This window comes from Giraffa tippelskirchi, chromosome 4 (genome assembly GCF_054371585.1).
Source record: "Giraffa tippelskirchi isolate mGirTip1 chromosome 4, T2T-mGirTip1v1.2.pri, whole genome shotgun sequence".
Lineage (NCBI taxonomy): Eukaryota > Metazoa > Chordata > Mammalia > Artiodactyla > Giraffidae > Giraffa > Giraffa tippelskirchi.
The window spans coordinates 90792601-90817256 of NC_137278.1; the positions used below are offsets into that span (position 1 = coordinate 90792601).

At 43.9% G+C, this 24656-nt stretch overlaps 1 protein-coding gene and 1 pseudogene across 7 annotated transcripts; both read left to right on the plus strand.

Annotated features, from left to right (window-relative positions):
* On the plus strand, positions 1-24082 carry ACTG2 (actin gamma 2, smooth muscle). 7 transcript variants are annotated; one of them, XM_081483791.1, is made up of 10 exons: positions 5456-5750; positions 5979-6118; positions 8943-9104; positions 9483-9611; positions 16144-16254; positions 16508-16592; positions 18308-18469; positions 19239-19430; positions 21326-21507; positions 23860-24082. In XM_081483791.1, the coding sequence occupies exons 2-10, from the start codon at positions 6116-6118 to the stop codon at positions 24001-24003; spliced, it is 1170 nt and encodes a 389-aa protein (XP_081339917.1). In that variant the 5' UTR covers positions 5456-5750; positions 5979-6115; the 3' UTR covers positions 24004-24082. The 7 variants fall into 7 exon arrangements, with proteins under 7 accessions (XP_081339921.1, XP_081339918.1, XP_081339922.1 ...); XM_081483795.1 differs by lacking the exons at positions 5456-5750; positions 5979-6118 and adding an exon at positions 1-44 and having other exon boundaries at positions 8935-9104; XM_081483792.1 differs by lacking the exons at positions 5456-5750; positions 5979-6118 and adding an exon at positions 1-44.
* LOC145544494 (complex I assembly factor TMEM126B, mitochondrial-like) lies at positions 12919-13600 on the plus strand (annotated as a pseudogene).
* Positions 24083-24656: the final 574 nt, after the last annotated feature.

Consider the following 24656-nt stretch of genomic DNA (forward strand, 5'->3'; position numbering starts at 1 on the left):
ACACCAGCCCTCAGTCACTGGGAGAAGGACCTCTCCTACACTCGGTGAGTACTATACAGCTTCTGCCGTCTCTGTCTTTTTGGGACTGCCTGGCCCCCTGGGTGCAGGAGGCGCCTTCAGATTGGCCTGGCTTTGGTGACGCTGGCCTAGGTCACACGTCAAGGCCTTTGGTGTGCAGTGGTGCCTGCAAGCACACTGCTGCCTGCCAGTAAAAGGCATTTCTGGCCGTGGGGCATCCTAGGGAAAGGGCAGCCCAGAACACGGCTCCCTGCCCTCTTAACTAGGTGCTGGGTGGGATATGCCACCTGCGCTCTCTCTTTTCTCACTGCTCACCAGGGCTGGTGCAGATCTATATCCGTGTCCTTTGTCATGGCTCAGAATATCTGGGAGGCTGTTTAGGGGAGCAGATGCTTTTCAGAGAAATGACTTCCTGGGGCATTTAAATCCAAACCAGTCATAGCCCTTGTGTCTGTGAGATGTCTTGTTGGGGATGGGTGAGTATTTTCTTCAGACCACCTCTTGTCTCTCAGACTTCTGATTCATCCTTGGCTAAGAGTTTTCTCGGTCTTGAAGGCTCCAGGGTCATTGGAGGATGCAACAAATCAGGAGTAGGGTGGGGTAAGTGTCCCAGGGCATCATGTGATTTTAGGGCTGGAAGGAAGTGGAACCATCTATTAATAATTCATTCTCCGATGAAGACACTGAGACCTGGAGAAGTTAAGACCCTCACTCCGCTGTGAGACCACCACCAATGTCGTTGTCCTCCCCCAGCGACACACACACACAGACACGTGAGCATAAATAATTAAGAGGAAAATAGACCAAGGGGCTGTGTCCACCTTTGTGATCAGACTCTGCTAACATCTCTTTACAGCTGAGGCTGGCTGGTGTAGTGGTGCAGGCCTTGGAGACAGACTACTCAGCAATGGAAGTAATACTAATAATATCTCCCTGGCAGTGCTGTTGTGAGGATTAAATGAGATAATATTTGTAGAAAATTCCCAGCTCAACACTGTCAGGGCCTGGCCCTGAGTGCTCAGACATTAAATATCACCTGGACAACTTGCTAAAACAGACTGCCTTAACCCAGATTCTAACTCAGTAGACTGGGATGGAGGCTGATAATTTCCACTCGTACTAAGCTCCCAGGTGAGGCTGAGGTGGCTGGTCTGGGACCACACTTTGCACAGGGAGGCTTTAAGCTCTTGCTTTTACCATTTGAATGGGTTTAGAGTTTGAGGTTAGCCCTTGGGCTGCAGAGAGACAGAGATTCCTGTGACAGAGATGGAGGGGAACTAGAGGAAATCTAATGAGCAGATATTATATGTCACACCTGGGAAACCTGGATGGGCAATATGACGTCATGACCTTGAAGCTAGATTTCTTTCCTCCTTCCCTTTGTTCATTCTGGCAACATTTCTTGAGCACTTGTTATGTAAGCAGGCATTGTCCCTGCTCCTTCAGGACAGAGTAGGGGCTCTGCAATCACTAGGAGAGACAAATGAGAACCATGGAAAAGATAAATATATGAAAGGAGTCAGCCCAGGAGCCCCTCACCCAGCCCAGAAGTTATCAGGGAAGGCTTCCCGGAAGAAGGGGTACCTAACCTGGGTCCTAAAGTCAGGATAGTCCCAGGACAGAGGACACATAGTCTTTGGGACTGTTTAAGTGGCTCAGCTCCACTGAATATAGATTTCAAGGCAGGAAGCAGGGAGTTCTAAAGTCAGAGGAGAAGGTGGGGCCAGATTACTAGGGCTTTCTACATTAAACTAAAGGACTGGGCAATGGGGCATCACAGGATGGTAACAGCAAGAGGTCTGCCCCCTGAAAACACTGCTCAGGCAGCTGTGAGGGAAGTGGACTGGAACAGGGCAAGAGTGCTACAGCAGTGCAGTGGTCCCAATTGGTGCATGGATGCAGAAATAAAAGGCCTGAGGATTGGAGGGGAAGGAAAAGGGAGGATTTGGGAACTGGGCTCCATCCTGGGTGGGGGGTACGAGTCTCTGAAGGGCCAATCCAATCAGAGGACGGTGATGAGGATGGCAGTCTCAGAGACGGAGTTGAGGTGCCAGGGCTATGGGGCTCAGGAGAGGGGTCAGGTCTAGATCTGAGCAGGGGGAGAGAGTGAGTGGCCAGGATAAAAGCCAGAACAGCAAGTCCAAATGGCAGATTCCTGAGGACCAGAGAGGTTACTAGCAAGAAGCCATTTTTAATTTAGTGTGTATTAACCAAGTCAAGGTACCCTGAAGTTAATAAGAGGTGCCGCTAGAATTTTCCACCATAGAAGTGTTCCTCATGCAGTCATTGTATGGATATATGCGTTTGCAGATTATAAGAGGCAGCTGCTTAGCTGTCAACTGAAGCTCTCATTCCAATCTATTTCCCCAACTATTACTTGAAATCTCACTATATTTGAGAGGCTTTCCTTTTAGGACTCAAACTTTTCACTAAAATGAAAATGCCTTTGGGAACTGGCATAAGTTCAACCTTCCTTTCAATAATCATTGATTGGTGAAGCAGATCCTTCATCTCCTTCCAGTGTGGCAGACTTCATCCTGAGAGCAAGTTCTAATGGAGAAGATAAGAGAGATAACAAGAATTATTATTTTTTCAGTCCTTTACAACAGGGATTGGGAAACTTTTTCTGTAGAGAACAAAATATTAAATATTTTAGGCTCTGTGAGTCTAAAGGTCTCTCTCACAACTACTCAACTCTGCCATTGTACTGGAGTAGCCGTGGACAATATATCAATAAATGGGTGTGGTTGTGTGCCAGTAGAGCTTTATTATTTTATTTCATATAATTTTCTTGGGTATTAGAATCTTATTCCTTGACTTTTTTGCAACCATTAAAAAATACCAAAACTATTCTTAGTTCAAGGGTGTTGTAGTTTGTAGACTACAGGGTCAGTAGTTTGTAGACTACAGGGTCAGTAGTTTGCTGACCCTGATTTGCAGTTTATAAAGCACTTCATTTCCATTATTTCATTTGATCCATTATCCCGGAAGATAGATGTCACCATTCCCATTTTACAGTTGAGGAAACTGAAGGCCAGAGAGGGAGCCGTGGGACTGAACCATGGGAAGGGGTACCTGAAACGAGGAGAGAAAAGAAAAGAGGGCAGGAGAGAACTGTGAAACCAAACCTTCAGAGTGAGGGTGGGGCGCTCTCACCCTGTTCTCGGATTTGCTTGGTGGCCAGGGGCATGTGTGCGTGAGCAAATCCTTTGTACTCATTATGTCTTTGGGTTTTGGCCACTTTTTGGGGAGGAGTGGGGAGCTGTGTTTCTAACTCTGTGAACTCCTCAATGAAGCCCAGATGTAGTACGTGCTGAAAGGGCCAGAACAGTGCACTTGGGTTTTCTGCGAGTGCAAAGCGATTGTGACCCAGGAAACCACAGTGACGTTGGCTCTGGTTCAGCTGACACGCTCAAGTCTAGCCACAAATTACCAGCAAGCAGCTGAGTGAGGTTTAGAATTTCCCCCAGCAGAGATCTTCCAGGAGAGGCTAGCTCCAGGGTCCAAGCCTTCCCCCAGAGGGCCCCTGCAGGCCAGCTGCCCTCCCCCTGCCTTCACCTCCCTTGCTTCTCATTTGGTTCCAACTTCAAAAAAAAAAGCAGATCTGAATCCACCTCAAGTGCTGCAGAATGGCATGGCTGACAGCTTGAAGTCACTCTGTGGCTTGTCTCAGCTGCTGGGAAATGAAGTCCAACGCTCTTTCTTCCTGTGAGTGCAGAACTTCTGGGGGAGACAATAGGGTTCACCGAAAAGCCAGAACGGCTTGAACTACAGGTCGCAAGAGAGAGGGGACCCCAGAAGGAGATAGTCACAGAAGTGCAGCTTTGCTTCTTGGCCACCTTTGGAGGTTGTTTTCTCCTCAAGGTGGACCACCTGCTAGAACAAGGAAACTCAGCTCTCTGTGACCAGCTTGTGAAGAAGACTATCCCTTTGTGGTTCTAAATCATGTGACCGAGCTGCCTGGGACTGTGGGAACTGGGAGTTCAGCTCGCAGGGGCAGAGCAGACTGTCATGGCGGAGCCCAGACAGGTGGTGGGATTGTCATTCAACATTTAGTGAGCAGCTACGACGTGCTGCACACCGGCATGGGGGCTGTCAACATAAATCTAGATCTTGTCATGGCATAGGAGGGGCCTAAAGGCTCCGAGAGAGAAAAGAACACTGACCCTTTTGTTTCAGGGCTTTTGCTGCCAGCAGTGCTAGGGAGACAGAGAGGCAGAAGCAAAAACACCAAACATGGAGACGTTGTGTGGGTTTCACTGAGGTGGTGGGGAAAGGGCAAGCCCAGGCTTTGGAGCGTCATGTGCTGAGGCCAGCCCTACCTCTCCCAGTGAGCAGCCTGAGAGCTAAGCCCTTTCACGTTTCCTTATCTGTAAGTTGGAACTAAAAATATCTTCACTCAGGGCTTCTGTGAGTATTAAATAGATAATATGTGTGAAAGGCCTTCAATTTTTAAAAATTAAAGATGCGTTTTTACCAAAAATCCAAACACAGAATATACTGTGTTTCACCTAACAAGACAGCCTGCACCTTTTCCATGGCAGTAAATATTCTGCTCTCTCTATTATAGGAAGTTTTCTGGCAACTAGTTTACAAGCATTTTATTTATTATTCAATAACTTTTTTTGGCATTAAAATTGGCCAAATCTTTGCACTCACCCAAGGATAAATGGGCTTCCCTGGTGGCTCAGCTGGTAAAGAATCCGCCCGCAATGCAGGAGACCTGGGTTCAACCCCTGGGTTGGGAAGATCCCCTGGAGAAGGGAAAGGATATCCACTTCAGTATTCTGGCCTGGAGAATCATCCCATGGACTGTATAGTCCATGGTATCACAGAGAGTTGGATACAACCGAGCAACTTCCACTTTCACTTTCAAGGATAAATTGCTAGAAGTGTATTTGTGAAAAGACGTGTATTTTTTTTTAAGACTTTTGGTAAGTATTTTTTAATTCTCCTTCAGAAAGGTAGTCCTGTTCGCCTTGTCAGCTGTGAATGGGAGCCTACCTTCCCATACCTCTGCTGGCAAGTGTAGTCCTAAGGAGCAGACACAGCTTTCAGGCTGGAGGTGGGGTCAGCTTGTATCCTGGCTCCAGAACACTGCTGACTGTCCACAAGACCCCAGGTCCTTCTCACAGAGACTGAACAAGAACTTTCACAGTTTGTTATTCAGACTCACCTTCACAACCTCTTATTTATCCTGTTAGACGTTTAATCCCAGAGAATTTAACTTGTTTTTCTCTGCTTTTTGAAATCATCTTAGATTTTGATCCTTCCAGCCAACTTATGTGTTTTATCTGGACATATGATCAGCATGTACTCTATATTTTCATCCAGTTCATATATAAAACATGAGAAAGGACCAAGAGTGGAGTTCTGAGGTATATGGTTGCCTCCAGGTTGACAGTGATCTATCAATTAACACCTTTCAGTGACAGTAGGGAGAAGGCAATGGCACCCCACTCCAGTACTCTTGCCTGGAAAATCCCATGGACGGAGGAGCCTGGTAGGCTATAGTCAATGGGGTCGCTAAGAGTCGGACACGACTGAGCGACTTCACTTTCACTTTTCCCGTTCGTGCACTGGAGAAGGAAATGGCAACCCACTCCAGTATTCTTGCCTGGAGAATCCCAGAGATGGCAGAGCCTGGTGGGCTGCCGTCTATGGGATCGCACAGAGTCGGACACGACTGAAGCGACCTAGCAGCAGCAGCAGCAGCAGTGGCAGTAACTCAGGTAGCTATAAATATGCCTAATTGTTTTATTGTTCTGCCCACATGGCTTTATCAATAGTGATGTCACAGGAGAACTTGTCAGATGCCAAGATCAAATTAAGCTCCATTTCTCCCACCTTCTCCTCATTTCCAGCTAGGGAGTCTGGGGGAAAAAAGGAGGCTATTTGTTGTTGGTAAACCCTAGTCAGTTATAAGATCACTGCTTCTTTAATAATGCTTTCTTTAATAGTGCCTTCTGGAAACCCACCTAATTTGGATATCAAGATTACCTGAGGTTTTAGACATCTGCCTTGTTTCCCTTTTTGAACACTGGAACTTCTGTCACCTCTGTCTCCTGACATCGCTCCATTTCTCCATGGTTCTAACATGGTAGGTTAGGGAACTTCTCTGCAATCCAGAAACTGTTCAAACCAGAGACAGGATTGTTTTGAACAACTAGGTACTTTTTCTTTAAATTTTTAAAAAACTTTTTATTTTATATTGGAATATAGCCAATTAACAATGTTGTGATAGTTTCAGGTGGACAGCAAAGGGAGTCAGCCATACCTATACATGTATTCATTCTTCCCTAAACTCCCTTCTGATCCAGGCTGCCACATAACATTGAACAGAGTTCCTTGTGCTATACAGTAGGATGTTGTTGGTTATCTATTTGCAGTATAGCAGTGTATACATGTTGATCTCAAACTCCCTAACTATCCCTTCCCCATTGGCAACCATAGGTTCTGAGCAACTAGGCACTTCCCTTCAATCTGCATCACATTTCAGACCTTGATGTCTTCTCACCAGTGTTTGTTCTATGCCACTGAGACAGGTGGGCCAAAAAGGCTGCAAATGCAATGTTGATACAGAAGCCTGACAGGTGATGGAAGTCAGAGTAGTAAACAGGTTGGGAGAAGGGTGTTCCAGACCCTGCATCTAAAGGTCCAGAAGGGACAGGAGATGACACAGTTCGGAGGATGGAAAGAAACTCCACATAGCCACAGTGAGAAGGCCAAGGAGGGGGGCCAGACAGGAGATGAGTCTGGGGACACAGGCAGGGGCCAGACCTTGTTGGGCCTTGTGGGCTGAGTGAGAAAGCTGGGACTTGCTCTCCATGGCTAAGGGGATGATGAGGGTCAGCAAGGACAAGCAGAGTTGGATTCTAGACGTCCCGGTGGCCTCTCCCCGAGTGTACACAGTTTTGAACATGACAGGAAGGGCTTCCTTTAAGCCTGAAAATTGTGTGAACAAGGTTTTGCTCAGTCTCTAGGTAGTCTTTCACAGGCCTGTGGCTCTTCCTCTTTACTCTGGTCATGGTCTTTGCTGTCCTCCTTCCACATAAGGTCATATGGGAACCGGGGTCCCAGGTGTCTGTGGCAGCTCTCCTCTTCCCCGCCTGCTGGATGTTCTGAATGAAGCTTGGTGGGCTCTGCAGCCACCTTCTCTTTCCACGCCTTGTGCCTGTATTCTCTGGACTCCCATCCCCCTCAGCTGAGACCCTCTCCACCTCCCACCGGGGGCTTGCCAGCTGGACAGCAATCTGCACACCGTCTCTTAGACTGCTACTACTTCTCCTTTGTCACAAGGGTCAAGAATTTGTTGGGTCACTCAAAGAAAAAAACCCTGCAACAGATGTTAGAAAATTAATTCCCTAGTCACTTTGCATCCATCCCAATTCAGGTGTCAGCACTGGAGGAAGGACTTCTTTGTTGTTTTTTCCATCTGAAGCGACAGGGGCAGTGAGTCCCATCATGAATTCTCTTTCTTTCCTTGTCCTCTCAGGCTGCCCCATCCTCCTCCAGGGGCTTCTACCCTTAGGATTGTACATTTCACCTAGAACTGCTGCATCTTTTTTTTCTTAATGATATGTTATGACTGATTTTACTTATAAACTGTACATGGATACAGTCTCCTTGTTAAAAATTGGAACATTACGGCCCTTCTCCTCCCAGTCCCCTTCCCACCTCCAAGTAACTGCTATGATCAGCCTTAGTTTTTGTTTTTCCAGAACTTTTTGCTATGTGTTCACATCCACAAAAAGAAAATTATGGAAAATGCACAATATTTTTTGTGCTTTAAAAAAAAACTCACAAATATTTTGTGCTGGGCCTTCTATCCTGCAGCTTGCTTTGTTCACTCAGTAGAATGGTTTAGAAACTTGTCCACATTAGTCCATGTCTATCTGCCTGTCCTTTCCCTTAACCTCAGTACAATATTCCACAAGGGACATTCAGGCAGTGCCAGATTGTGCATTGATGTGTTTTTCTGATTTAAGAGTGCCAGTGTTCCCACAACTTAGCCAACACCTATGATAAAACTTTGGATCTTAACAATGAGATGGGTGAAAATGGTCTTATTTCATTTGCATTTCCTGATAACTAATGAGGCTGGTCACCTTTTCAGGTAATTGTTGGGTATGTGCATTTCCTTTTCTGTCATTTATCTATTTCATAGTTTTTTTTTTTTTTCTTTTGGGCTATTTACTTCTTTCTTATTGATTTGTAAGAGTTCTTTTATATAGTAAATGATATTTACTATATGTTTATTGAAAGTTTCTTCTATTTCTTTTCTGAACTTTAAGTCTGTAGAGAGTTTTTCCATTGGATTAACACTTTGTATCATTTCAAGTCTTTAAGAGGCAGGTGGATTTGTTTGTGAGGGCTGCCATAATCAAGTATCACAGACCGGCTTAGCAAGGGAAATTTTATTTTTTCACAGTTCTGGAGGTTAGAAGTCTGAGGGCAAGGTGTCAGCAGGGCTGGTTCCTCCTGAGGCCTCTCTCCTTAGCTTGTAGATGATTGTCTTCTTGCTGTGTCTTTACATGGTCTTCCTCTGTGTGTCTCTGTGTTTCCATTCTCTCTTGTAAAGATACCCGTTCTATTGAATTAGGCATATTTGGTACCAGTCATAATAGATTAATGACCTCATTTTACTCTTAATTATCTCTTTAAAGGCTTTATCCTCAAATACAGATACATTCTGAGGTACTAGGGTTAGGCTTCCACACAGAAATTGGGGGGTACACAGTTGAGCCCAAAACAGCAGGGTAGAGGGAAGAGGCCCAAATGCCAGAGTGCGGGGCCGGGTCCTTGCCTGTCCATCTGGAATTAGGTCCTCGTTGCCGATGGGGTCAGACCACAAAGCTGAGAAGATCGTCTCCAACATAATTTTGAGAAGTGGCCAATTACCTCTCTTCTCCCCAATTCCCTAGGTGCTCCAGACCCTGGTTCACTTGGCCACACTCACCATGTGTGAAGAAGAGACCACTGCACTCGTGTGTGACAATGGCTCTGGCCTGTGCAAAGCTGGCTTCGCAGGAGATGACGCCCCCCGCGCTGTCTTTCCTTCCATTGTGGGTCGCCCTCGCCACCAGGTATGTGCTCATGTGGACCCAAGGCTTTGAGTTACCGGGAAGAAGCACTGCATTGTGGAAACTATGGGGAGCCGTGTGTGTGTGTTTTAAGTAAAGTAACAGGGAGAAATGTATGGATGAGCCCTGTTCTCTCAGAAAATGACATTGTTTCAGGACAGAGAAGGGAGACACGCCCACAAGAAATAATCCATCTTCTCTCCCAACATTTCCCAGTTCATCAGCATCTGCCTCACCCTGTCTCCTTCGGTCTGGTTTCCAGGGGGAAAAAAGGACATTCTTCTTGTCTTTATCCTCCTTCAGAGACTCTCCAATGCCTGAATCCCTCCAAGTGGAACCCTCAGCCAATTCCATTCTCCTTCCTTCTCTTTTGCATTGCAGGGTGTGATGGTGGGAATGGGCCAGAAAGACAGCTATGTGGGGGATGAAGCTCAAAGCAAGCGCGGGATCCTTACTCTCAAATACCCCATTGAACATGGCATCATCACTAACTGGGATGACATGGAAAAGGTATTGGTGGACCCCTCCTGTAATGTGCTCATTTTAATATCAGCAAGACCTTCTGCCCTGTCAACTCTTCCTCTACGATGTTTCTCAATTCTTTCTTTCCTTTCTGTCCATCCCCCTGGGCATTCCCCAGCCTAAGCTGCCAACATCTCTCACTGGATGATTCCAGTGGCTTCCTGGCTGATTTCTCTGTCTCCTCTCTCAATCACCTAATTCATTCTCTGCACTGCTACAAAGCTTGTCCTTCTAAAAACAGACCAAATCATGTCACTTGCCTCCCAGGACTCTTCAGTAGCTCCTCACTGACTAACAGTAGGTTCCTAACTCCCTGTCTGGCATCTGAGGACCTGGTCCAGCCTAAGTCCCAGTTTTATCCTTTCCTGCAGCTTTCACTCCAACCCAGTGCTTATCCTTCTTTAAAATGTATGGTCCCCTCCAAAAAGGTGAATAGCTTCTCCTTTTTATTTTCCCTGTCAGGAGCTTAGATAGGTACATTGATGCTATACTGTTATGATGCTTCTCTAGTGAAAAATTTGAGTAAGAATCGCTACTGGTTTCTAGAAGCTTTTTTTCATGTCAGAAAATGGGAGAAGGGGCAGATTTCCCTGGTGGTCCAGTGGTTAGGACTCCATGCTTCCACCACAGGGCACAGGGGTTCCATCCCTGGTCTGGGAACTAAGATCCTGCATGCCAGATGGTGTGGCCAAAACAGAAAAATCAAACTTTCACTAGATACCTAGGAAATACTAATATCAGGAACAAAAACACCTGTGAATGATAAATGAAAATAAAATATCTAGAAAAGGAAGATATGGGGGTAATTTTTAAATAATAGTTTATGTTCAACAAAATCACGTGCAAAATGCTAATAGAACCTTTCTAATATTCTTTTTTAATTGAAGTATAGTTGGTGTACAATATTTCTAATATTCTTTTGATAAATTCCACTGACAGTTGTCTGAGAATTCTTGTTTCTGCAATGACTGTCTTTTGAAATGTAACAGAGGGCTTATTGAGCAGACTGTGGCTGGGAATAAAGAAAGCTGATTTGAAATCTGTGCTTCACATACACTTTTCTCTAAACCTTAAATTCAGTCACTCCGAATGAGAGATAAACAGATAACAACTGCAATTGCTTTTTGCTTCACTCTGTGGGGCGGTTAAAAGCACAGATACTGGAACCACAGGCAGGGAGATCTGGGAGCAAAAACTCCCTCTAAACCTCAGCTTCCTTATTTATAGAAATAAAAATACTTTCTTCACTAGGTTGCTTTGAAGGTTGAATTAGGCAAATAGTATAATCCCAAAGCATGGAGCATACTTAATCCTCAATATGTGGCACATATTACTTGTATATGTCTAATAATTTGAAGGTTGAATTAGGCAAATAGTATAATCCCAAAGCATGGAGCATACTTAATCCTCAATATGTGGCACATATTACTTGTATATGTCTAATAATATCTAATTTAAAAACAATAGACAAAATTTTTATTCACAATAGTAATATGAACTCTAAACAAACTCCTAAAAATATATTTCACACCTTAAAAGAAAAACTGAATTGGATAAATCCGTCAAATTTTTTCAAATTAATTTTTTTTTAAATAAATTTATTTATTTTAGTTGGGGGCTAATTACTTTACAATATTGTAATAGTTTTTGCCATACATTGACATGAATCAGCCCTGGGTTTACATGTGTTCCCCTTCCTGGACCCCCCACCCACCTCCCTCCGCATCCCATCCCTCTGGGTCATCCCATTGCCCCGGCCCTGAGCATTTGTCTCATGCATCGAACTTGGAATGGTGTTCTGTTTCACATATGATAATATACATGTTTCAATGCTATTGTCCCAGAACGTCCCACCCTCACCTTCTCCCTCAGAGTCCATAAGACTGTTCTATGCATCTGTGTCTCTTATTCTGTCTCGCATATAGGGTTATCGTTACCATCTTTCAAATTCCATATATATGCATTAGTACACTATATTGGTGTTTTTCTTTCTGGCTTACTTCACTCTGTATAATGGGCTCCAGTTTCATCCATCTCAATAGAACCAATTCAAATGTATTTTTTTAATGGCTGAGTAATATTCCATTGTGTATATGTACCACAGCCTCCTTATCCATTCGTTGCTGATGGACATCTAGGTTGCTTCCATGTCCTGGCTATTGTAAACAGTGCTGCGATGAACATTGGGGTACACGCGTCTCTTTCAATTCTGGTTTCCTCGGTGTGTATGCCCAGCAGTGGGATTGCTGGGTCATATGGCAGTTGTATTCCCAGTTTTTTAAGGAATCTCCACTCATTAAAAGTAAAATGAAAGTCACTCAGTCGTGACACTTTGTGCGCCTTGACCAAGAGCACCTTCCTTTCCCCTCCCCCCAGCTCCTGGTAGCTCCATTTTTACTCTCTGCTTCCTTGAGTTTGACTAAAAATATCACAAGCTTTAATTCCGCAAGATAATCATAAAGTATGGAGAAATAAATAAGACAAAATTTGTGAGACTATTATGAATAAGAAAAAGACTTGCTATATCTGAATATTAAGATATAAAGTTATACAAATTAAAACAATCTGGTGCCAGTACAGAGGTAAAAAAGAAATACACAGTAAATGTAACTTCCAAGACCAGAGGGGAAAAAAGGATTATTCAATGAATTATTCTGTGACAACTTATTCATTATTTAGGGGGCAGGGAATCTGTTTATGGCCCTTACCTCATAGAATTTCATCAAACGCATATCAGTTGAATATAAAAGTTAAATATAAAAAAATTAATGATTATAGTAAGTATGAGTATCAAATTTCTGGTGAAAGAAGTCATAGAGAAAAAGAATAACAAATGTCATTTCTTAAAAATCATAATTTCTAGTATGTGAAAAATAAAACCAAATTTAAAAGGAAAACAACAGATTGCAAAGAAATTTCACAACTAGTGCAACAGAGAATTAATATAAACAACTAACATAAATTGATCATTAAAAACACAAAGTATCCACCAGACAAATAATCAAGGGACATGACCAGACAATTGGCAAATAGAAATGATTAAAAGTTGAAAATCCGAAAAAGTTTAAACTTATTTGAAAAATTACTTAAAGTTTTATTTTAAAATTCAGAGTAAAACAGCTAGGTGTTATTTTTATCTATCAAATTATTTCATATTTTAAGAGTGAGAACACTGAATGCGGGTAAGAGTGAAACAGGCAATTTCTTATTCTGAAGTAAAGACAAAATTAGCCTCTTTGTGAGTAATAGAAATCAAAACATTTTCCAGGAGCCACTAAGATGGCAGCACTCAGGCATGAGGCAGGAGCTGAACTGAGGGCTTCAGGTGTGGTGCTGGTGGGAGCTGGGGAAACATGCAAGGACCTCAAGATGCCAACATATACACATGGTCAGTCCAGTACTTCTATAAGAGATGCAAAACTCAGAAAACCAATGGTTGTTGCAATCATAGAAAAAAATTTGAATACCTTAGAAAAGAAAAGACTTTTCTATATATGGAACAGTGACCTTTGGAACAATAGTTGCTTTCCCTGGAATACTGGGAAACATTTTCAGGCATTGCTTCAAGGTTTAACATGATGCTTTGAAGACATATGCATCATTGACTATACTTGCATTTTTGTCCACCATAGTTTCTTACAAGCTTCTTATAACAGATGCTTTGTATTTAGGTAATGCGAGCCAGGAAAATTGTGTTCTGAGAAGTTCACTGGTTGGCATGGTGTGTGATGTTTTATACCCCCACTGCTTTGGCTTTTTATAAAAATGGATGTCTGGCAGTCAAGTATACTGTTCCACTGCCACCAAAAGGAAGGGGTTTACTTTATTGGCTGCTGCCTTGTCAAACAGAGATAAAAGCCATGGTGATCCCTCTCATTTTTCAGACAGTCTTGGGGATATTTCATGGTTTTCAGCATTATGCAATATTTGAAAGTACATTTGAGAAAACTGTACGTGAAGATTAACCAAAGAATGAATGGATACTGAATCAGCTGAATGAACTTTTTTTATGATAAAGACTCAGGCACTGCTGAAAGAGTTGAAAGTAATTCTAGATGGACAATTTGTTGTTGTTGTTGTAGAATGCTTGCTTTGCAGTGCTGTGCTAGTCTCAGCCACACAGCAGTATGCATTAGTCACAATTGTTATGTGGAGCCCCTCTTAGAGTTTTTTTTTTTTGGAAAACATCCTGAACAGAAAAAAGAAAATGTAATAGGAACAAAGATAGTTTTCACAAGATTCTAAAAAAAATCAAGGCTACCCTGAATAGCAATGTGATTAAATATATGATGGTGATGAGATATGATCAACTGTTGTGTAAGCGTTAAAATAATTTTTAATTCAATTTATTAAAAATAAATATTTACTATGAAAAAGAAAATTATTTATTTATATTAACTGAAAAGTGGCGGGAAATAAAATTGAACACAGAAGTGTAATTGTAATAAGTAATAAATGAAAGCATATGAAATAAATAAATGATAATAGTAATAAATTTGAACATACATAAAGATGAAAGATTAGGGAGAGAAAAAAGCCAAAGTGTTAACTGTTTATTAGTAAGTGATGAGAATGTGGGAAATTTTTATTCCTCTTAAAGATATTTTCCTAGTTTAACAATTGTCAACATCTTTAACTTTTAAAGTACTTCATAACTTAAACTTCAAAGTACTTGATAAAAGCTTTTGAAAATGAAATAAAATCAAGTGCAGATGGTTGGGCCCAACACCCAAAAAGATTCTGATTTATGGGCCTGGGATACAGCCTGGGAAGCTGCACCTACAGCGATTATCCGTACGCAGTTGAGGCCACATTTGAGGAGACACTGCCATCACCTTATCAAGCCTGACTGCGGTCTCCTTCTGCCTCCTGTGACGCCCCCACAGCCTGCGGCCTCTGCCTGCGCCACTCGCTCTGCCTCGGGTGCCCTTCTCAGCCTCTGGAGACCTCTCTCAGACCTCCTAGAAAATGAACTTCTCCTGCCTCTTCCTTCACTTGAATATGACTGTGTCTTTGCATTTTGTCTTTTTGACTGCTTTTCTCCACTCTAGACTTGGAAACTAAGGTTACATTTAGCACCATCCTAGCACAAAACCGGAGGCCCATAAATACATGGGTACAATGGACACAAAGAAGTCTGTGCCCCGCCTCTGGGGAAATCAAAGCCCTGTGTCCCCACCACTCTCTGCCGAATCCCTCTGAAATGAAGGCTCTTGTTTGCTGTCTGGATCACTCAGAGGGAACTGGACACAGTGGGCAGAAGTAACTTGCTCTAAAACTACCATGCAATGTTTTCAGAATCTAATATTGCGCCCTGTAACTATTAGATATTCAAAATGTAGTAGTAAACTACTAGGCTTCCCTGGTGGCTCAGATGGTAAAGAATCTGCCTGCGATGCAGGAGACCTCGGCTCAATCCCTGGTTTGGGAAGACTCCCTGGAGGAGGGCATGGCAACCCGCTCCAGTATTACTGCTTGGAGAATCCCCATGGACAGAGGAGCCTGGCGGGCTACAGTCCATGGGGTCACAAAGAGTTGGACACGACTGAGCGACTAAGCACAGCATACATATAGAAGTAAAAAAAAAAGAACTAGCTTCATCTAAAGCAGTGATTCTCAGCCAGGATAATTTTGCCTCCCAGGGGCATCTGGCAAATTCTGGAGACATTTGTGCTCTTCTCAACTGGAGAAGTGCTACTGGCATCTAGTGGGTGGAAGCCGAGGATGCTGCTAAACATCCTGTAATGCACAGGTCAGCCCCTATGATGAAGAATTATTGACCTAAAATGTCAAAGCACTGAGGCTGAGAAACCCTGCTCTGAAGACAGTCTGGTCAATAATAGACAGTGACAGTTCATGCATATCTGTCAGGCTTCAACAGGAGACAGTATACACTCAGCTGGGGTTCTGAATTAATTTAAGGAAGGACTACTTACAGAGGTGTGAGCAGGTTAGGGAACCAGAAAGAGAGGCAGAGACACCCGAGTACCAGCAAAAGGGGAAGCTCTTAGGGCTGGAAGGCTGAAGGGCAAGGGTGGCGAGGCTAGAGGTCAGCAAGAGCTGGAGCCTGAAGAGGGGCCACACAATAGGAGCCGTGCTCAGGGAGACCTCGGCTTGGCCAGGACGGCACCCTGCCCTCCTTCGTCCTCGCACTCTGCAACCCCTTGCTGGTATCTTTGATCAGCCAAACACAGCCGGAAGCCAGAGAGCTGCAGTGCACCTGGTCCCTTGGGGCCCAGGGGGAGACAAGGGAGCGGAGTAAAGAGGAGCCAAGGTCAGATGGAAATAATCAACACACTGAGTGTGTTGGCCCTAGGTCTGAGTCCTGTCTGGGGCCCTGATGAGAAGGAATATACCCTTGAAAGAGCGATCAGAAATTCCCAGTGTTGACGGGCCTCCTCTCCAGATCCAGTCTATTCTGAGACCATCATAGCCATCCTCCCCCAGTACGGGCATGCCAGTAGGAATTTTCCTGCCCACTGAGAGTCTGCTGGACTCACCTGACTTTTCTCCCAACCAGATCTGGCACCACTCCTTCTACAATGAGCTTCGGGTAGCCCCTGAGGAACACCCCACCCTGCTCACAGAGGCCCCTCTGAATCCCAAGGCCAACAGGGAGAAGATGACCCAGGTAAGAGGCTAGAAAGACCTGAATACCAGCACAGGAACACACATGGATGCTTGGCCAGATTTTTTCCCAACCATGCATCAGTGCAGAAGAGTTTTTTGAGGACCTGCTGTGCGTGCAGTCCACGCCAGGACGCATGGGAGGTGGGAGCGGGGTAAACAGGCACAGTTCCCCTCGTTAATAAAATTAACAACCACTCTGTGGGCCAAGAGAGCTATGATTTCTGATTGTCTTCTGTTCTGCATTGTTCTTTCAGATCATGTTCGAAACCTTCAACGTCCCTGCCATGTACGTTGCCATTCAAGCTGTGCTCTCCCTCTATGCTTCTGGCCGCACAACAGGCAAGTAGCCCTATAATCTGTTCCCTTTTTGACTTGAGGGGAAGAAAGGGAAAACTGGGCTCCTGTAGAGATTCCTGTTCAGAAGAATCAAAGGGACAGCCAAAGTCCACCGAAAACCTGGGTGAAGGATAACAGAGGGAAGCCCAGGTAGAATACAGGTGCAAGTCTACCCAGTATAGCTAAAGAGAATTTACATGAGCAAATCATGACTGCAAGGGCCATTTCCATCACAACAGTTAGTCTGGGAGCTTGTACACACTTTCCAACAGTACTGGAATGTTTCTGCTCACGAAGCAGCAATGGCAGAATCTATGATGGTGGATGTATAACTATGAGGTGGCCTTGGCATAGAAAACTCAGGGAAACAGAAGGAACTTCAAAATGAAGTGATTTTTAATAAGGGCTTGACAGCTTCCACAAACATCTTTCAAACATTCATTCATGTATTCATTGATTTGTCCATTTATTCATCCATTCAAATATTCTCCAATACTTCATACCATGTGCCAAACACTGCAGGCCATGGGCAACACTGGGAAACAAGACAGATCAGCCATTTTGCAGCTAACACAGTCTAGTGGAGGAGAGAAGAAATTGAAGGATAATTTCACTGCACATGATAAGGACAATGATGGGGAAATGCTGGTACATACAGTTTTGTATCCTGCGCTTTGCACTTGGATTTATGCTGTGAACATCATGTTCACATGCCACAGGGTAGTCACTGTGTGTGATGCTTCCATGATTGGTTGATTGATTTTACCATTTCTCTAATGCAGTACCTTTAAGGTTGTCTCCAATTTTTGCTTATTATAAAATACTCTGTGACCAACATCCTTGTATAAGAGTAAGCTACTGATCTCTGGATATTTATTTTGGATCTAGCCCTTACTGAGACATCTTATTAACTCTACTGGTTTCTCAGTTGGTCCTCTTAGGTCTTTTAAATACGGGCTACAGTCCAGGGGATCTCAAAGAGTCAGACACGACTGAAGGACTAACATACACACCACTTTATCTGCAAATAATGATGATCCTCTTTCCTTTTGATAATAATACCTCTTATTTCTATTTTTTGTCATATTGCATTGGCTAGAACATCTAGGACAATATTAAATAATAATAATACAGCAACAATATTGTAACATTTCCCCATCAATTATATGGCTGTTGGATCAAGAGGGATTTCTTACCATGTTGAGAAAACTTATATCCTTTCATGGTTTACTAAAAGTTTTATCAGTAGAGAATGTTCATTTTTTTCAAGCTGGTTTTTATAGTTCTTTTAGTGCTAACATTCTTTTTTTTTTTTTTTTTTAAGTCTTCATCACTTTTAAGTGCTAACATTCTAATTGCATGAGTGTATATGTTAGTTTGATGCCTGAAGGATATGCAAATTATTCACTCTAACTTAAAGAATGTGCATCCTAGATGCCAATTGACAAGTATGCATTTTTGTGAAAGTGTTTCAAGGAATATAAGAAGAGGAGATATTTCATTTGCCTTCCAGAAGCCTACAGTTTCATTTGGGAAAACAAACTGACATACACAAAATTGACATACACAAAAAATATGATTGGTAATTCTCACAGTGGGTGAATTTTCTATCTGCTAAAGAAAAATATAGTTGTTGAAGATCGTTTGGTGACAGGTCTCAGAAAGAAACAGATGAAAAAAATAAAGATTTTCATAGGTCTTATCTCCTCTGTCCTTAGGCATCGTCCTGGATTCAGGGGATGGTGTCACCCACAATGTTCCTATCTACGAGGGCTATGCACTGCCTCATGCCATCATGCGCCTTGACTTGGCTGGTCGTGACCTCACGGACTACCTCATGAAGATCCTCACAGAGAGAGGCTATTCCTTTGTGACCACAGGTACCCATACTCTTTCTGGACTTGACTTGAGCTCAGAACAAAATCTGATCTAGAACCAGAAACTCTCATGAGTAATGAGAAGTCAGTGGCCCTGTGTCCTCAAACTCTCTTAGGGTAGATAGGGAGGCCATAAGCTGGGGTTGGGGCCCTGGACCAGACCAGATAGTCAGGGGAGCCTTTTGCAAGGGAGAAGTTTCCCAACCAAGACACCCTGGGGAGAGATACCAGGCTTGGACCTACTCATTCTAAGAAGCGCTTGTCTTCACCCTCCTTTAACTGTGCTTTCACAGCACACCCTCCCTCCCCAGGGTCCTGCTACCTCTGTCCACATTCATGTCCACAGGATCAGAGCTAGTTTTTATGGGGCTGAATGGTGGCAAGACTGGTGGTGCATTTCATCACCTAGAAGTGTTTATGGTTTGAGGACAAATGGAATAACTGAGGTCTGAATTTCTAAGGGGGAGTGGCCCCCAGGGCAGGAAGAGTTTATAGGTAGGGGCCTTCCTAGATTCTGTACAATCCCAGCATATAAGCCTCCATCTAGATGGGAAATGTGTCCTGCAAGGCCCTCAGGAAGGCCTGCAGCTTTGTCAAGACAGAGTGATAAGAGCTAGGTGAAAAGTACACGCAAAGTTTTGCTTGAGAATCAAGCAAATCTTAAGACTGAATCCAAAGGACAAGGTAGAAGGAAGTTTTCATGGAGACCAAACTGGGACAACCAAACTAGCAGAGCTGAGTATCTACTCTCTGTCATTTCTACTCTTTCTAGCTGAGCGAGAAATTGTGCGAGACATCAAGGAAAAGCTGTGCTACGTGGCCCTGGACTTTGAGAATGAGATGGCCACGGCAGCCTCCTCTTCCTCCCTGGAGAAGAGCTACGAGCTGCCAGATGGGCAGGTCATCACCATTGGCAATGAGCGCTTCCGCTGCCCGGAGACACTCTTCCAGCCCTCGTTCATTGGTGAGGCTCTGCCTTAGTCCCAGCCAATCACACACACTGTTTATTGTTTATACTTACCCATATTTTTCCAGAAAAGGCTGAAAATACATGAACAATACAACTAGATAAAATCTAATTTTAAATAAAAGGGTAAGGAAACCAAAATAAAGGAAAAATGGATGGGAATATAACATGAAACTAAGAATGAGGTTAAAACACAAAACTCTTCTTGAATTCTCACCATTTAGATCACGGGGTCTGAAATCTATACGAGTAAACAGAGTGGCTTTGGGGGTCAGACCTGGCTTTAAGTCTTGATTCTGGTCCTTCAAGTGCTGTACCTTGGGCATGTTACCTTCTTCAAATCTTAGCTTTTTTATCTATAAAGTGGAAATCGTGATAGTACCTACTAGATAGGGATTAAATAAGATAATATTTAATACAAGGATAACTATAATCTTGAGAAGTATATAAGAGAAAGGCCTGTTAGCAAATGTTGACATACAATGTAGTGGTAAATAGCAAACTGGATAAAGTGCTATAGGCCTAAAACAATCTGGCAAGACTTGTCAGAGAAGCTGAATCTTTGAACAGAACCTTGAAGAATGAGCATTACCTCATGGTATCTGGGGATGGGAGGAGTGTAAAGTGGGGAATGGCATGCAAGGCAGATGGAAAGCTTGTGAAAATCGTGAAATATGTGCATGTCATATTCTATTTGGGACATCATAGGTGAAGTATGTGTGGGTTTGTGTGTGTGTGTGTGTGTGTGCACACATTCACACACAGGAAACTGAAGAGAGCTGCTGGATCACACAAAGACCATGGGTGTTAATCATATCAGCAATTTCAAATCCCCTGGAAGTCTTTAAGCAGCAGAGTAGAGAAGTCAATATTTCTCTTTAGGAAGATTCCTCTGTCTACAGTGTGGAATAATACCACATAGAAAAAGACTGGAGGTGGGGAAACTCAGGTATGTGGGCATGAGCTATTTTGGCAGGCAGGGCCTTTTACTGAGGAAGATCTCGGTTGCAGACAAAGGTGGCTAGATGTCAACTAGCAGGCAAACATGATGTGATTGTTATGTCCTTAGGAAAGGAAAGGAAAGTCGCTCAGTCGTGTCCGACTCTTTGCGACCCCGTGGACTGTAGCCTGCCAGGCTCCTCCGTCCATGGGATTCTCCAGGCAAGAACACTGGAGTGGTTTGCCATTTCCTTCTCCAGGGGATCTTCCCAACCCAGGGATCGAACCCAGGTCTCCCACATTGGAGGCAGACGCTTTAACCTCTGAGCCACCAGGGAAGTCCTATGTCCTTAGAGTGGGATATTTTTTGGCTATAACCGACTATAACATGGAACAACCTTGCAAACATTATGCTAAGTGAAATGAGTCAGACATGAAAGAACAATTATTGTATGGTTTCATTTATATGAAATGTCCAGAATAGGTAAATCTATAGAGATTGAAAATAGATTAGTGGTTGCCTAAGGCTAGGAAAGGGGAGAAGGGGAAAATGGAGAGTGTCTGCCATACATACAGGGGTATGGAGTTTATTTGGGGGGTGCTCAATATGTTCCAAAATTAGACTGTGGTGATGGTTGTACAACTATTTAAAGTAAACTATACACTTTAAAGGGGGGAGTATCATGGTACATGAATTATATCTCAATAAAGTTGTAAAAAAAGTGATACAATGGAAGCATCCCTCTAGAAATATTCATCAGGTGGCGGTGTGAACGATCACTCAGAATAGGGGAAACTCAAGTCAGAGCAGTGACCAGTTAGAGGGTCTGATCTTACAGTCCATTAGGGAGGTGACTGAGGCAAACCAGGGTAGCTGTCCCAATAGAAGGGTCACCTGAGGAGCTGTAGGTATGGGGTGGTGGGTCCTGACCAGATACTGTGGTCTCTACTAGGCATGGAGTCAGCTGGAATTCATGAAACAACCTACAATTCCATCATGAAGTGTGACATTGACATCCGCAAGGATTTATATGCCAACAATGTCCTCTCTGGGGGTACCACCATGTACCCTGGCATTGCCGACAGAATGCAGAAGGAGATCACAGCCCTGGCCCCCAGTACCATGAAGATCAAGGTGGGTGCTACCCTGGCTCCCCTCATCCTATTCTTTGTACAAAGACCTGTGTACTTGGGTACACAGATCCAAGTCAGGCTGCCAGGCCTACAGCTTGGTGGTTGCCTTTATCCTGGCCTGAGGCAGATTTCATCTTGCGGGGGGTGGTATGTTCCTGGGACGCTGAACGGGAGACACATTTATCCTGGGCTCTTAAGCACAATCTCATGGACACTGTATGAGAAGGAGGTAAAATGAATTTGGAATGGAGAGAATGTTGAAGAGGTTGAGAAGGAAATGAGGAGGTTAAAGAGAGAAAGAAAAGGAGGAGGCAACACCACACCATCTTTAAATTTTAAAAAGGACCTGGGAAACCTGTTTAAGGCGAAAGTTCCAAAGAGAGAATGCTGGTTGTAGGACAGGCTACAGGGACATTCCTTGATTCCTGGACAGCCTCTGACCTGTTGTCCTATCTCGGCCGCAGCCCTCCCACACTGCTTCTCACCTCATAGGCCTCCTCAGCACAGGAGCCCACCTGTGTTACCACCCCTCCCCAGCCTCTGGTCCCCAAGCAGTCAGACAGACCCTTTCAGGATTTCTATGAACTGTTTGGCTAGCGGGGTTAGAAAAAGGTAGGAGCCAAATAGAGATAACAAATAGGTTGAAAGTTACAGAATCTCATGATAAAGTTGGCTTCTGAGCTGAGGAAGTGTGTTCTACATGTTAGTATTCTAAGAACCTTTTTCACAAAGGCCTCCCTGCCCAGGGAAGCAGAATGGGCCACCAGAAAACAGGTGAGCACCTACGAGCTCTTCTCACCCGGAACCACCAGAGCAGTCGTGTTTATTGAGGCCTGCCGCATGGTGGGCACTGTGCCAGGCCTTGGGCAGTAGTTTTTTATGAAGACCATGTGTCAGGATACCAGACCTAACCTCACCCCCAGATTCCTGTTCAGAAGATATGGGGTACTGCCATCACCTACACTGACAAACGGACACCACTGATTCGATGCATAGCCCATTTATGAGCCAATGCCCTGAGTTTAGTAACATGGCCAGCTGTTCAGAAGTTTAAGATCTGATTATTAGACATGCTCAATGGGAGAACAGCTTAAATAAGACCAGAAGGGAAAGGGCACTGCAGGCAGGGGGAAGAGAGTGAGTAAAGGTGCCCAAGGGTGTGTGCATGTACAAACTCCCCAGCCAAATTGGACAGCAAGATGTGTGGGGGAGATGAGGCAAACTCCAGAATATGGAAGAAGAGAGTAGGGTGGAAATGGGGCTGAGATTTAGGGCCTCCAGCCCAAGACAGCCCAAAGTTTGCTCACAACTAGAGCTGTCCAGAAATAAAATCCATTACCTTCTTATTGGCTGCGCCAGTCCTTGAGGTGTCTGTCAAAGGAGCCCCGGGGTGACTTTTGTCTGCGTGAAAAAGATAACTTCTAAAGACCCTACTTATTCTGTAATTCCATGATCTCTGCAATTTAGGAAATATGTAGGGAGATTCTTAAGAGACCAGAAAAAAATCTGTTTCACATCTGGCTTGTTCTAGCATTGGATTCTTAGTCCCTTCAGAAACGGGAATTAGTTGAAGAGTCATAGTCCTTTTGGATCCACTTTTAGGTGAAGTTCAAAGTTGTCTGACATGGCAACGAATTTCTAAAGGCCAAGCTCAGGAATCCCAGTGGCATGTATTAATTTGAGAACTTCTCAGATACAAGAGACTATTGAGTAGGCTGGCTTAGACTCCGGAAAGGAGGAATCCCGGACCAAGCTGCCCATGCACCCAGGCAAGAACAGAACAGCACTCCCCTTATAGATGTTTGTATTGGTTAGCTATTGCTGAGTAACAGCAACTGTGAAATGTCAGGTCACATAACAATAAGCATTTACTGTTCATGCATCTGCAGGTCAGCTGGGAGTCAGTTGTTTTGGGTCAAGTTTGGCTAGGCAGTTCTGCAGGTCTAGCCAACTCAGGTCAGGGGCGTATCTCTCACTGTGGGGCTCAGGCTAAAGGGCCAGTAGCTCTTTAAGGGAAGTTCTTCTCATGAAGATGACAGAGACACAAGAGAGTGTGCCCACTTGCATGACTGAAGCACATTTCTAGCCACTATGTCAAGTCTGCTGATATCCCATTGGCCAAAGCAGACAGGGCCCAGCCCGTTCTTCTCATGGAGGGGCAGGGGAGTAAAATGGGAGGGAGAGTGACAATCTGAGCAATAGTCTGATCTACCACAAGGTTTCTCCTAGTTCCTTTCTGACCACAAAGGCTGTCCTTTCCCAGGGCAGTCTGGCAGTATGATGAGATGATTCCTGGACCACCTTCCCTATACCTTGGCAACTGACCATGATTCACCTCATTTGCTCTTTGCAGATTATTGCTCCCCCAGAGCGGAAGTACTCGGTCTGGATCGGAGGCTCCATCCTGGCCTCTCTCTCCACCTTCCAGCAGATGTGGATCAGCAAGCCAGAGTATGATGAGGCAGGGCCCTCCATTGTCCACAGGAAGTGCTTCTAAAGTCAGAACAGATTCTCTGGGGACCTCCTTGAGCCTGTTCTGTTGACAATCATGAAACATTAAAATTCTACAAGCCTTACTTCTCTGTGTGGGGCTCTTTATCTTCCTGGGCTGTGTCTCACACACAGAGCTAAGGGCTTTTCACACCTTATTTCTAGTCCACACAATGACTCTATGAGGTAGGTGCTGTTATTACATATCACAGATGAGGAAATTGAGCTCTGAGAAGTTACAGACTTGCTGAAGATCACACAGAACCAGGGTTAAAAATTCATGTGTATCTGACGCTAAAGCCTAGGGCTTCTTCCACCAACTTGTTTCCTTATTCTTTGAACTTTAGTAAGAATGAGGACTAGATGACTCTTGGGGACAGGAGAGTTAAGAAACAAGGGCTTTCAGAGATGTAAGTCCTTTTACTCAAGGGTGATAACACTAGAGAATGTGAACAAAAAGAGAAACACAGTATTTATAGGATGTAGCATATGAGTGGTTGAAACACAATGTTATTTAAACTTAGATGAATGATGGTCATAGTGGGCTTAAGATCTCTATGAGGTCCTTTGTCACCGAGGAGTAAGTTGTATTTTGCCCCAAAAACTAATCAAGAAAGGAGAAGCACCACAGGAAGAATATTTTCTTTTCCTGCACTCCTC

Excerpts from the sequence above, each read along its gene's own strand:
- ACTG2 (XM_081483791.1), top strand. Across the intron at positions 9,105-9,482 it reads TGGGTCGCCCTCGCCACCAG|GGTGTGATGGTGGGAATGGG; the intron begins GTATGTGCTCAT and ends TTTGCATTGCAG. Across the intron at positions 19,431-21,325 it reads CTTCCAGCCCTCGTTCATTG|GCATGGAGTCAGCTGGAATT; the intron begins GTGAGGCTCTGC and ends GGTCTCTACTAG.